Raw genomic sequence first — 14,522 nt, forward strand, 5'->3', positions numbered from 1 at the left:
CTTTTTTTCTACCATCACTCACCTCCTCCAGCCTTGAACACCATCACTCACCGACCCCACTAATGACCTCTGTAATAAATTCATCTCCTTCTTTCAAAATAAGATCCTAACAATCCACTCTTCATTTGCAACTCCCCTCACTGCACACACCACTGGTGCCAACACACTTCTAGGGAACACCTTTCCCTCTTCTGGTCTTTTCCTCAGGTCTGTGTGAAGGAGGTTGAGGCCACTGTTATGGCCATGAAACCCTCTACATGCGCTCTTGACCCCTTCCCAACAGTCCTGGTCAAGGCAAATATGGCCTCCCTCGGCCCCCTTATTACTACCATCATCAACCAATCCCTTCAGTCTGGTTATGTTCCCTCCACTCTGAAATCAGCCATAATCAAATCCCTCCTTAAAAAGGCTAATCTGGACCCTCAAGACCTGGCAAATTACAAACCCATTTCCAACCTCCCCTTCCTTTCGAAAGTTCTGGAAAAAGTGGTTTCAGCTCATCTTCAAGGACACCTATACGATAATAAAATTCTGGACAAATTTCAATCTGACTTCCGCTCCGCACACAGCACTGAAACAGCCTTGATCCGGGTCACAAATGACCTATTGATCACTAGTAGATCACTAGTACTGTAGATGTAACTGCAGATGCTCTCCTCTCCTCCTCTCTCCTCGTCCTTCTGGATCTGTCAGCAGCCTTCGATACTGTTGACCACCATATCCTCCTCCACCGCCTACAACACCTTGCAGGATACTGCCCTGGATTGGTTCAAGTCATACCCCACAGACAGATCTGAGTTTGTCTCCATTGGACATGCTAAATCATTGAGCCATCCTGTCACCTGTGGTGTTCCTCAGGGATCAGTATTGGGACCCATTCTTTTTAACCTGTACATGGCTCCACTTGGGCGCATCATCAGCAGCTATGGGGTCTCATTTCACTGCTAAACCGATGATACCCAGCTCTACTTGAAACTGGGTAACAATGTGTCTGAGGCCCCTCCCACTTTATCAGCTCCTTCGACATCTTTGCCCTCCTCTCCCCCCAAACTCACTGCCTGTCTGAATGAGATAAAGGCATGGATGGAGCAAAATTTCCTTAATCTTAACAGCTCAAAAACTGAAGTAATTCAAATTGGCACTCCACACCAAATTCAACAACAAAAAATCTTCAGTATTTCCTTCTCCGGGCAGAACATTTCCCTTTCTAAAACAGTCACCAAGTTTGGTGTTATTTTTGATCCTCAACTTACTTTTGAAAGCCATATCAAGCACATTTGCAAAATCTCCTTTTTTCATCTCAGAAATATTGCTAAACTCCGGACTACACTTTCCCTTTCTGATGCAGAAAACTAGTGCATGCCTTTGTCTCCTCCAGACTGGATAACTGTAACGCGCTTCTCATCTGGATTCCTGGCAAAAACATACAAAAACTTCAGTATGTTCAGAACTGCACTGTCAGGGTCCTGATGAGAGTGAGGAAACACAAGCACATCACCCCCGTGCTCTGTTCCCTTCACTGGCTTCCCGTTTCTGCCCGGATCACCTACAAAATCTCCCTGCTTACCTTCCAATGTCTGCATGGTGATGCGCCTGTATACTTAAAAGAACTCCTCACTCCCCACTGTCACTAAACACTCTCCGCTTCACCAACGCACACCTTCTCCTCCCTCCCAGGACTCGCTCCCGTACCACTGCCCCACCGCTGTGGAATGCCCTACCTTCACATTTGAGGGCTCCACAGACTGTGACATGTTTTAAAAAAAGCCTGAAAATGTTTCTTTTTAGCCAATGTTCTTAATGATTGCTTTAATGTTTAAATGTTTTATTCCTCTTTTTAATGCTGTTTTTAATGTAATGTTTTTTTCACTGTCTGTATGCATTTTGTCCGCAAATTAACTGTATCGTTCACAGAATGCATTTCATTCACAAAATGGTTTTCTTTAATTGATGAAATGCATTTTGTCCAAGAAATGACTTTCTTTCATTCACAAAAAGCATTTCGACCACAAAATTACTTTCTTCTGTCCATGAAATGCAAAGTGCTGATATCAATTCTGTGCACAAAATGAAACATTTCTTTTGATTTCTGTGCATGAAAGAAAGCAAAGTCTTCATGCTTTGGAGGACAAAATGCAGGAAGATATTACTTGATTTTGTAATTAAATGTTTTTTTGTGGCACAGAATGTATTTTGTGCATGAAAATGAGTGCTTGACACTTGGCGCCCCATAACTACCCAAGAAATACAATGATGTTGTTTCTGACAGAACCAAATCTAGACGTAAGACATACAGACAGCGATGAGATGCTATTCAGCCTGAAAATTATTTGTTTCATTTTGGTCTGTTTTTTGTTGCACAACATTTACAGCCTCCGCACATGCAGGCATTATGTGATAGGTGCTAGCTGGTTTGTCCTGTAATAATAATCATGTTAAGTAGTGCACTTGTAACTGGGCATTTATTAGAAGTTCATCTTAGCCACACTTATTCCTAGTCACACGTTTGTAATGTGCTATTTGCCTTGGACAAAAGCATCTGCTGAATAAAAGCAAATTTAAATCCAGTGCTGTATCGCTATTCTTATGATACTGTAAAACTGGTCTAAGTCGCCGTCTTGTAACTTGTCAATGTGCCTAAGTCGACGCTCAAGCAAAAGTCCCGATTTTTCCTAATGATGTTTCCTTTAAAATACCTTGTGTAACTCGCCGCTTGTAAGTCGTCAAATTCCCTTAGTCGTCACCTAAATCCCGGTCCCGAACAACACAAATGAATGGATTTTCCTACCTGTAAGTCGACACCCCAATCGCTGCATTCCCTCAGCCTGCTTCACACCGCCTGCTTGTCACCACGGCAATGTAGAAACGGGGAATCCCCACCTATCGCACTAGTCGCTCCCTGGTCTTAAGTCTCGCGTGTATAGTGCGGTGTAGTAGAGGTATGGTGTTATATTTAATAGTCGGCAAAACGGCGAGATAGACATAAGTCGCCAAAGTGTCGTCAATTCTCTAAGTCGTCACTTTTAAGCTGGTCCCGCGAGTGTCGACTTAGACAGGTTTTACTGTATGTCTGAAATGTGTATCATAGATATAGTTGTAACCAGTTATGAGAAAATATTGCTGTATCGCCCACCACTACTCATGTTCATTTCGATAAAGCACTTTTATTTATTTAGTTATTTATGTATGATTGATTGCTTGTTTTAAGTTAGTGGTTAAATTTAGGTGTGGAACTTTTTAAAATTCTTGTAGTCACATCTGAATGATAAAAATAAATAAATGGTTGTTTGTTTATTTATTTATTTTTCTTGTATGGCCCTCCATTCATTGCAGGCTCCTTAAATTTGCGCTTAGTCACCTTTGAAAACTTTGAGAACCCCTGGTCTAACTGATCTGCTCAGTGTAACAAAAAAGGTAAAATTTAGTTCATTTTGTACAAAAAGCAATAGAAAAATAAATTTTTATTTCAGGCTTTGCCTTTAGTGCAATTTTTTTTCTCTACCATATCATGTGTTTCATTAGAGTAATGCAATGTGATGTGTAATTATGGTTTTATTTTCACATAATAATCATGTAGGGCAGCGAACAGTTAGAAATAATGCACCTAAAATAAATGTGTTGCTCCAGTTTTGTAAGACAAATTGTTAAATCAGATGATCATACTCTACTAACTCTAGTATATCAAGAATGTAAGTAACAAAATGTATTTCTTATTTTTTTTAGGTTATTCCTCCCTACATTGGCTGATTCTGGGGCTGTGCATCGCTGTCACACCTGTAGTCCTACTTACTGGTGTTTTATCTGTCAGGCATTTCATAAGAAAAAGTAAGTAATTTTGAAACATATTCAATTTTAATCCAACACTGGTAAAATATGTGTCCAGCCTAAGGTTAATTATGGTGAATTGTCAGCTCTGTCATCTTCAATACCTTTTTGGCTTGAATATCATACCTCATTTCCACCAATGCGGTACCGGACTTTTTGCCTATCCAGAACTAGTTATACGTGTTTCCACCACAAAATACTGACCCTTGGCCAGAGAAAATGGCTCCAGCATGGAGAAAAGCTGGTATCAGAATTTGGAACCTAATGTGAAAAAGTGGTATGGGCTCTCAGGTCCAAACCTTCGATTAACATAGGTACAGAGGTTTAGTCAACTTTGTTTGAGGAGTCAAATTACATTTAAATAAACCTGCCTTGTTTAGGTGACATTTTTAGAGTTAATGTTTTCATTAACTTTTTTAAATAGCAAGACTCAACTGTAATATTTCAAGTTGCCTTGTTTAGAGTACTAAAAAACTTATATTACCATTAGAACCTACAGGCTAAAAAGGAAACATTGGATCAACTTAAAATATTACTTCATTTTTTCAATTCAATTCAATTTTATTTATATAGCGCATTATCACAACATTACATTGTCTCAATGCGCTTTACATTTCTGCCTCGTAAGGACCCCCCATTGAGTAAGCCAAAGGCAAGGGTGGCAAGGAAAAACTCCCTAAGAGGAAGAAACCTTGGGAGGAACCAGACCCAAAGGGGGAGCCCATCCTCCAGGGGCCGGCAGGTTGGAGGGTAGTTGCCGGAGGTGGAGGTAGTTGTCTTGCAGGCCGCAGAGGCATAAACTCTTCAACGACATTGTGCTCCAGGGGTGCAGGGAGGAAGTAAGAATAATTGTGTATTAGCCAGAGTTGAGGAAACCAGAGGCAGTGCAAGCAAAATGATCGAGTGCAATATTCGTCTAGGCTCCGGCAGATCTGAGTATAGCAGCATGAGAAAGAGGGAGAGACAGGCGGGAACACAGGCATGGGAACTCCCTGAACATCAGCACTCTAGTGTAAAGCTAGAGTGACAGCACTGAGGCATCAGTTTATCCAAAGCCAATGACACCGATCCCCACCCAGCTCATCACCTCATACTGTTAGTCTGACTGGGAGTGAGGGACTAGCTGGAACCAGAACTAGGTTTCCTATACGCTAAGCTATACAAGTGCGTTTTTAATCTAGACTTGAAAAGCGAGAGTGTGCCTGAATCCCGCACATCCGCCGGGAGACCATTCCACAGCCGCGGAGCTCTGTAAGAGAATGCTCTGCAGCCTGCCGTAGCCCTGTCTACTTTAGGAACTAATAGATATCCTGCTCCTTGTGAACGAAGCAGGCGAGAAGGGTTGTAAGGGACCAGAAGATCATTGAGATATTGTGGTGCAAGGCCATTCAGAGTTTTGTAAGTCAATAGTAATAATTTGTAGTCAATCCTAAACTTGACCGGTAGCCAGTGCAGGGAAGACAGGATAGGGCTAATGTGATCAAATTTTTTAGTTTTTGTTAGAACTCTGGCAGCTGCATTTTGTACTAACTGAAATTTATGTAGGGATCCAGATGGACAACCCGAAAGGAGGGCATTGCAGTAGTCCAATCTAGAAGTTATAAAGGCATGTATTAGTTTTTCTGCATCTTGAAAGGACAGCAACTTCCGAAGCTTGGCTATGTTCCGTAGATGATAAAATGCCGTACTGGTAATGCTATTTATGTGAGCACTGAAGCAGAGGTCGGAGTCTACCAGGACACCAAGATTTCTGACCACTGTTTTAAATTGAGTAGGGAGGCCGCTAGGGTTGGGGTTTACAAACTTATTGCGGGCCTCCTTAGGACCGATTAAAAGAACCTCAGTTTTTTCAGTATTTAACATGAGGAAATTCCTTGCCATCCAACAACGGATGTCTAGAAGACAGTCGGCTAAAGAAGAGAGCTGGGATGCGTCAGTAGGTTTAAAAGATAAATACAATTGTGTATCATCAGCATAACAATGAAAATTAACACTGTAATTTCTAATTATGTTACCAAGCGGTAGCATATATAGATTGAACAGTAGGGGGCCCAGCACTGATCCCTGCGGGACACCATATCTTACTTTAGTGGCTATGGATGACTCATTGTTTACATGGACAAACTGGTAACGATCAGTTAAATACGAACGAAACCACAGTAGTGCTGTCCCTTTAATGCCAATCAATGTTTCCAACCGGTCCAAAAGAATATTATGGTCTACAGTATCGAATGCTGCAGTTAGATCCAGTAAGAATAATAGCGATATACAGCCACGGTCGGAAGCCATAAGCAAGTCGTTTATCACTTTGACTAAGGCCGTTTCTGTGCTATGATTGGGTCTGAAACCAGACTGATATAGCTCGTTAGCATTATTATCTTGAAGAAAGGAGGACAGCTGGTGAGCAACAACTTTCTCAAGAATTTTAGAAATGAAGGGAAGATTTGAGATGGGTCTATAGTTCCCTAAGTCACTAGGTTCAAGATTTGGTTTCTTTAGGATAGGTCTAATAACAGCCATTTTAAAAGATTTAGGAACATATCCAAGACTAAGAGATGAGTTTAACAAGTTTAACAATGTAGTACTAATCAGTGGTGCAATTTCCTTAAGTAGATTGGTGGGTATTGGGTCAACAAGGCTAGTAGTGGGTTTGCAAGAGGAAATTAACTGAAGGAGTTCTGTCTGCACTACAGGAGTGAAACATTCAAAGATGTTATCATTAGTACTAATAACACTAGCACTAGCAGAGGATTGGTGGTTGTGTGCAACCGTGGGCGTGCTCGTGATGGTATGTCTAATCGTGGTTATTTTATTATTAAAAAATGCAATAAAGGCATCACTACCAAGAGCTTCTGGGACTTGTGAGTTTAACATTGAACGATTCTTTGTTAACCTAGATACAGTTTCAAATAGGAATTTAGGATTGGTTTTGTTATTTTCTATTAGTTTAGAGAGATACATAGACCTAGCAGTCATTAGTGCATGTCTATACTTAGACAGGCTCTCTTTCCAGGCAAATCTAAAAACTTCTAATTTTGTTGACCGCCATTTGCGTTCTAGCTTTCGTGAAGCTTGTTTAAGTTCACGTGTACGGTTAGAGTACCAGGGGGCAGGTTTCTTATCTCTATGTTTTATTTTCTTGAGTGGTGCTACATGATCAAGAGTGTTACGAAATGATTCTACCATGTTCACGGTTACCTGTTCAAGTTCATTTACACATGACACTTCAGAGGTTAGGTTAAAGGACTGTGGGAGCTGTTCCAGAAAAGTTGCAGCGGATAATGAGGCTATGGAACGTCTAGTATCGTACCTCTGGTCTGGGGCCTTAGGGGAGTTATGTTATATTTGAAATGTTAAAAGGTAATGATCTGAAAGTAGAGGATTCTGAGGGATAATTGATATGTGTTCTACCAGGACACCATGACTAAGAATCAGGTCTAGGGTGTGGTTACAGGCATGAGTTGGCCCAGTTACATTCTGATGTACACCGACAGAGTCAAGAATGGCAGTAAATGCTTTTGTTACTGGATCACTTTCATTTTCCATATGAATATTAAAATCACCAACAATCAAGGCCTTGTCGGTAGTAACCACCAAGCTTGTTAAGAAATCTGCAAATTCCTTAAGGAAATTGCTATAGGGGCCTGGCGGTCTATACACAATGGCAATGGTGATTGGAGGTGTAGAACTACACTTAGATGTGCTTGCAAGATTTAGAATAATAAATTCAAACGTACTAAAGCTATAACCAGTATTTTCACGCACTCCTAGGTCGGTCTTAAATATTGCAGCAACTCCGCCACCTTTGCGATCGGGTCGAGGAGTATGCTTATAGCTATACTCAGCTGGAGTGGATTCATTTAGTGCTAAGAACTCATTCGGGTTTAGCCAAGTCTCAGTAAGACATAGGGCACTAAGATTAGAATCAGTAATGATTTCATTTACGAGCAATGTCTTAGGAGCCAGCGATCTAATGTTCAGGAGTCCAAGTTTTAGGTTTGCATTACACCTACTATCCAGAGTTGAAATAGGTCTAATTTCTCTAAGGTTTGCAAGACACGAACTACGATGGAATGACCCCCCACGATTAAAACCGCGGGGAACAGACACAGTCTCAATAATATGAAGCCTGGGTGACGACTCTAAGCGACTAGCAGGCGGTCGGTTAAGCCGTTTTGCCTGCCGCCTTGGCTTGGCTCTGGTTAGTCAGCAATCTGCCCTAAGACTGTGAGCTATGCTTTTTGACAGGAGATCGGCACCAGCCCACGTGGGGTGAATACCGTCCCTCTTCAAAAGCCAAGGCCTACCCCAGAATGTCCGCCAATGGTCTATATAACCCACACCATTTATCGGGCACCATTCCGACAGCCAGCGATGCAGCGACGATAATCTGCTGTACATTTCGTCGCCACGTCTAGCAGGGATAGGGCCAGAGCATGTTACTGACGCGGACATCTTCCTCGCAAGGCTGCACACCGCTATGAAATTTGCTTTAGTGATCTCCGATTGCCTCAATCGGACATCATTTGTGCCGACGTGGATAACAATATGCGAATACTTACGTTTACTCTTAGCCAGCACTTTTAAGTTTGATAAGATGTCGGTCGCTCTGGCACCAGGGAGACAATTAACTACGGCCGCTGGAGTCGCTACTCTCACGTTTCTTAGCATAGAATCGCCGATTACCAGAGCGCTTTCAACAGGCGGCTCAGTGGGTGTTTCACTGAGTGGGGAGAACCTGTTGGAAACGCGAATGGGTGAATGGTGCCGGTGTGAGTCCTGTTTGGACTTACGGCTATGCCGCCGGGTCGTCACCCACTCGCCTTGCTGCGAAGGCCCTACTGCCGGAGCGGGGGGAGACTGGCTCACTATAGCGGACATATCCGGAGCCGCTAACACTGCGTCAATAAAACTCTCACTCTCCTGAATCTCCCGTAACGTCCGGATGCGTCCCTCTAAGTCTGCGATCTTCTCCGTCAGCCTGACAACTAGCTTACACTTATCGCAGACAAACGTACCGCTAATGACGGGAGAAGAATAACTAAACATACTGCACTCGGCGCAAACGACAGGAGCCATAGTGATATACTTACGTTTAACGGGGAAAAACTCCGGGGGTGGAGGCGATTAATCCGTCGTGGATTTGGAAGACTATCAGGAGACTATTAAGCTTGCCAAGATTTATCCGATTGCTTAATTCTAACTCTAAGTATTATTTGGGTTATAGTTATAGTTTAAAAGTTCGCGCGGTAGCAACCAGTCTCGCTCACGCAGGAAACAGCAAACAGGAAACGGCAAACACGTTATGCCGCCGAGGGAGGAGTTTCAAACTTTTTTCAAACCTCTGTACCTATGTTAATCGAACTTGCAAAATAGTGTTGACAATTTAACAATCCAAGTTTATTGAAACTTTGTACCTAGGTTAATCTAACTTGTATTAGTGTTGCCTTAACTCATGTTGCCTTGAATTTTTGAGTTGGCTGAACATTTTTTTTTACAGTGTACCTGGAAAATTCAATCCCTAACTGATATTCTTTTGTCTAATATCACCGGTTGTAGACAGTGAAAAAACTCATGAGTGGGATAACATTACATTGTTTTTTTTATTCTGTGGAAAACGAAAGATGGCCAGATTTAATAATAAATTATAAACATTTCGCAGGTTGAATAGATCAATTATTGTGGCGCTTGAGTGGTGAAAAAAATCATGCGGCAGACAGCAAAGTTCAGTTTTTAGTAGACTCTTTTATTGCGCAATCCTTAAAAGGACAATGGAAAAACAGCAACTGAGAATAAAATCACGCACAGATGGGGAGCCTTTATGGTGACAAAAGTGCATATAGGCAATAGAGACAGGGTGCAATGAGTGAATGAAAACTTTTTTCAGTCCGGCAGCTTATGAAAACTTAAAATCTGAAACAGATTAAAATTAATTAAAAAAACAGAATACATATAAACCTTCACTTATATTTCTGTTCTGTTCTTTAATGAAACCGGTGAAAACACAGACAGGTCCTCAAAAGACACCAAGTGAGGACCAGCCTAGTACCAGCACCAGCTCTGTGTTGGTGGAAATGACAACCCAGATTATAAGATGACCCCAACCCCCCCCCCATACACACACACACACACGCGCTTAGTCGGGTATACCAATCCTTATGGGGACCACTCATTCACTTCTATGGGAAAAATGCTAATGCTAACTATGACAACCTTAACCCCTACCCAGCCCTAACCATAACCATAAGTAACCAAGCAAAATACAAGAGTTTTTGCATTTTTAGTTTTTTCATTGCCGTCACGGATTTTTATAAAATAGTTTCCCCTTATGGGGACCAGGAAACTGAAACTAAAAATAATGCAGGAGCCTCATCTAGGAAGACTGAGAGTAGTGTAGCATCGGATACTAGTACTCAAAAGGTACTGCGGTACCACATTTTTGAAAGTTGTTCGCTATTACATTTCTTTAGTACTGTACTAAATACGGTATTATAGACATTGTTAATGTTACATATTGCTAATGCTAACCATCAAATCAGAACCATGGGCTAAATGCGTCCAACCTAAGTTAGTTATTTATGTAAGGGATCTTATAATATAATAAACAGATCATCAAACTAGCATCTGTACCTACAGGTTATTATGCTACACTGTGTTTTACGCAGTTCGATAATCAAGCATAATGCACTACGTGGGAAGTCCGGGTACCACACATGGTGTTCCTATTGATAAGGCAGGCAGTGGTGCTGTTTAATCACAAGGTAGCTTATTCACTGTCTGCCACTCACACTCTCTATACAGCCACACTGCACACCATGTTAGCCACCCTGACTTCCCACACCACACACAGTAAGCACAACCACACTGCTATGTACAGTTAACATTAACGCTACACTTGACATTACTATACAGCACAATAACACTACTATACATAACAACACACAGAACTATTTACATTATTTACATTCAGCACTGGTCCAACATGTTGTACTGCCCAGTGGGTCTTCCCCAGTGCTATAGTATGTTAATTGAGCAGATGAATTGAAGAACGCATAAGTAACTGCTGTAACCTTTATGGGTACTTATGTCATATTATCTATATCAGGGGTGCCCAAAGTGGGGCCTGCGGGCCAAGGTTGGCCCGCCGTACTATTTAGATTGGCCCGCCAATGAATATCTAAAATTTTTAATTATACTTTACTAAAATTTGTTTAAAAAATTCTTAAAGCAAGAATCCCAGTGTAGCTATCAGTGCGTTTACTTTTTAGTGTACGTTGGCCTAACTAATATATAGTCGAACCCGGTTATGTCGCCGGCCTAGGGCATTGCCAAAAAGCGTCGAGATAACCGAAAACCAATATGGCGGCAATATACTGTAATAAGATATGCTTGAAATGTATTTATGTGCGTTAATAACAGTGTTGGGGAAAGTTACTTTTAAATGTAATATATTACAATACTGAGTTACTCCCCCCAAAAAGTAACTAATTGCATTACTTAGTTACTTTTTATGGAAAGTAATGCGTTATATTACTTTTGAGTTACTTTTGCGTTACTTATTTCTTACCTGGCTAAAGCTTTTTGTTGTTCAGGCCTTAGAATTATTATTTCATTTTGTTTTAAAAACACATATATAGAATAATAATATAGAATTATATAATATTCTCAGAACTTTCAGAGCTATGTATGCCATTTAAAAAAAATCTCTTAACATTAATTATTGAAAGTTGAAAATTAATGTGTTTGTTAAGTTTTTATTTTTGTTTTGGTAGGCTATGGCCTACATAAAGTAAATTCACTGTCCAATGAGATAATAAAGAGTGCAATATAGGCTAGATAATTTCCATTGTGAAATAAGTTATATTAGGGCAAAAGACAGATCTTAAACATTTAAAATGTTTAATAACTTTTTAGAGAACAATGAAATTGTACTACTCAAGTGATCTGAATTCCTTAGTTCAATTTTTATCAGATTATTCAAGTCAGCCTATGTGTTTCTATGATGCTTCAAAAACATTATTTCTCTGTTCACGCTCCACTTCATCTGCCAATGAATTCAACGATCTTATCAGATCTCCAGCCGGCATGTTTCAAACGATCTAAACGTAACGCGCTTCCGCCAATCCCCGCCTTGACGCAATGATTGCCGTAGGGTGGGCGTGGTCAGCTCGGAATGCATTTTCAAAGCAGCACTGAGTGCGTGATTCTACGTGACTACGTTAGTTTTAATTAAATATTTTTTTAAGAAAATTAATTAAAATAGAAAAGTAACTCGCGCTACTTTTTTAAAAAAGTAACTCAAATATTGATGTGTAAATTTATAAAGTAATGCGTTATATTACTCGTTACTTAAGAAAAGTAATATTATTACGTAACGCACGTTACTTGTAACGCGTTACCCCCAACACTGGTTAATAAATTAGAATGTACATGCACAGGTTTTTGGCGTTGCCGTGATTTGTTTGATGACGCGATCGGCATGCTATAAAAATGCAGATACATGTCGGCTAACAACAAAAGGCATATGTGCACCAACTAAAAGCGGAGATTTACCAGTATACAATAAAAACCACCGTCGATTCTCGATACAAACCTTTAATTATATTATCCAACATTGCAAACACAAAGATCGCTCACAAAATCACAAAAAAACCTGCGGGGTGTAGTCCGTTGTTACAAAAAGCAAATCTGCAGTGTCAAAATTACATTCACAAGTAATTTCGCTCTGACAGCTCTGAAATGTATCGTACACGCAGTTAATATGGTTTCTTTACAAAGTCTAAAATGCTTTGTTGCTTTTTGCCTTTAACAGTCTGCTTGAAAACAAATGCTTCGATATTATTTATGCTGTCTAAAACAGTCCATCCCCTACAAAAGAACCATACTGTCGAATTTTTTGTAGCATTTCTATCACCTCACCGGCAGAGGGAATTGGTTCCAAATCTTCGTCCGCATCTTCTTCATCTTCGTTGTCATTGCCGCATGCAGATATGCTTGGCTTTGGTTTTGATGGGGATTTACCTAGATCGCGTTTCACCTACGTTGTTCAGCGAATTACCATGCGAATGCGATTTGAATACGCGCTGTTTAGCACTTGTGATACATTTTAAAAAGCCGGCAATTAGTCACGGGGATCGAGATAACCGATGTTAAGTGGCGATTTTGGCCCTCTTTCGTGCTCAAGATATTATAGGGTTCGGCGACATAAAAGAATCGACATAACCGATGAGAAATGCTATTGCAATAAGGGAATTTGGCGGTTCCACTTCAAAAACGTCGACTTAATAGGGTTGGCGAGTTAGCCGAGGTCGAGATAAGTGGGTTCGACTGTATATTATACAGTCCTCACTCATGGTGCTTTGATTACATTTGAAATATCTAAGACTAAAATTGAAATACAAGCAACTATAAGGGTAACATAGAGTATATCTGTGCACATATGTACATTTCCACACTTCATAAATAGTCATATTTTAACAATTTACAAAAAGTCCCATGAGTCTTTGCTTATATTGTTGCTACTGTTGTTGTGTTGCTGTTGGACATGCACTCTTTGACATTTTGCACTATATGTGATTACAAAAGTTTAGACGTGCTCTAAATGCCTATATATGACTTATTTGTCATATTTTGTTTAATGTTATTTACACAGAAAGGAAGGTTAGATAACTTTGATAAATAAAAGTACTTTACTTTACTATTAGTGTTTGTATTTTGTGTAAAATATTACATTTGGCCCGCGGTCCTCCGATAGATTTTCATTTTGGCCCACTAAGGGAAAGTGTTTGGGCACCCCTGATCTATAGTCTTAGACCTCTCCTGGAGCCGACACCTTACTGTGGTGGAGGGGTTTGCGTGCTCCAATGATCCCAGGAGCTAAGTTGCCCGGGGCTTTATGCTCCTGGTAGGGTCACCCAAGGCAAACAGGTCCAGGGTGAGGAACCAGACGAAGTGCGGCTCAAAAGACCCCTAATGATGTATAAAATGATGGAATTACGGTTTCCCTTGCCCGGACGCGGGTCACTGGGGCCCCCCCCCTGGGGGTGGGGCTTGATGGCAAGCGCCTGGTGGCCCGGCCTATACTCATGGGGCCTGGTCGGGCACAGCCCGAACAAGGCACGTAGGTCCCCCCTCCAATGGGCTCACCACCCGTAGGAGGGGCCATAGGGGTTGGGTGCGATGCGAGCTGGGCAGTGGCCGAAGGCGGGGACCTTGGCGGTGCGATCCTCGGCTGCAGAAGCTAGCTCTAGGGACATGGAATGTTACCTCTCTGATGGGGAAGGAGCCTGAGCTCAGTGGGCTAAGCCTATGTACCTGTAATCACAAGGTCACTGGTTCAAACCCAGCCTCAGCATGTCTGTGGGTCCTTGAGCAAGGCCCTTAACCCCCAACAGGTGGCTGCCTTTCGCGGACAGTTGAGAGAGGCCTAAAAACAATTTCCCCACAGGGATCAATAAAGTATCAATTATAATTATTATTATTTTTTAAAAAATGAGGCAGTGGTGGCTTAATGGTTAGGGAAAGGCACTTGTAATTGAAAGATTGCAGGTTCGAATCCCCGACTAGCAAGACACCACTGAGGTTCCCTGAGCAAGGTACCGCCCCCAAGCACTGCTCCCCGGGTGCTGAATTAGCTGCCCCCTGCTATGTCACGAAAAGTCACATATAGGTCAAATGCAGAGGACACATTTTGTTGT

At 41.3% G+C, this 14,522-nt stretch overlaps 1 protein-coding gene across 4 annotated transcripts in view; it reads left to right on the top strand.

Annotated features, from left to right (window-relative positions):
- The window catches only part of LOC111859306 (uncharacterized), a 73,373-nt gene that overhangs the window by 13,023 nt on the left and 45,828 nt on the right, over window positions 1–14,522 (top strand). For all 4 annotated transcript variants that reach the window (XM_072718682.1, XM_072718683.1, XM_072718684.1 and 1 more), the window contains exon 4: window positions 3,724–3,825. In XM_072718682.1, coding sequence (XP_072574783.1) covers window positions 3,724–3,825 — 102 coding nt within the window. The remainder of the gene's footprint in view (window positions 1–3,723; window positions 3,826–14,522) is intronic.

The sequence above is a fragment of the Paramormyrops kingsleyae genome, chromosome 12, assembly GCF_048594095.1.
Source record: "Paramormyrops kingsleyae isolate MSU_618 chromosome 12, PKINGS_0.4, whole genome shotgun sequence".
Lineage (NCBI taxonomy): Eukaryota > Metazoa > Chordata > Actinopteri > Osteoglossiformes > Mormyridae > Paramormyrops > Paramormyrops kingsleyae.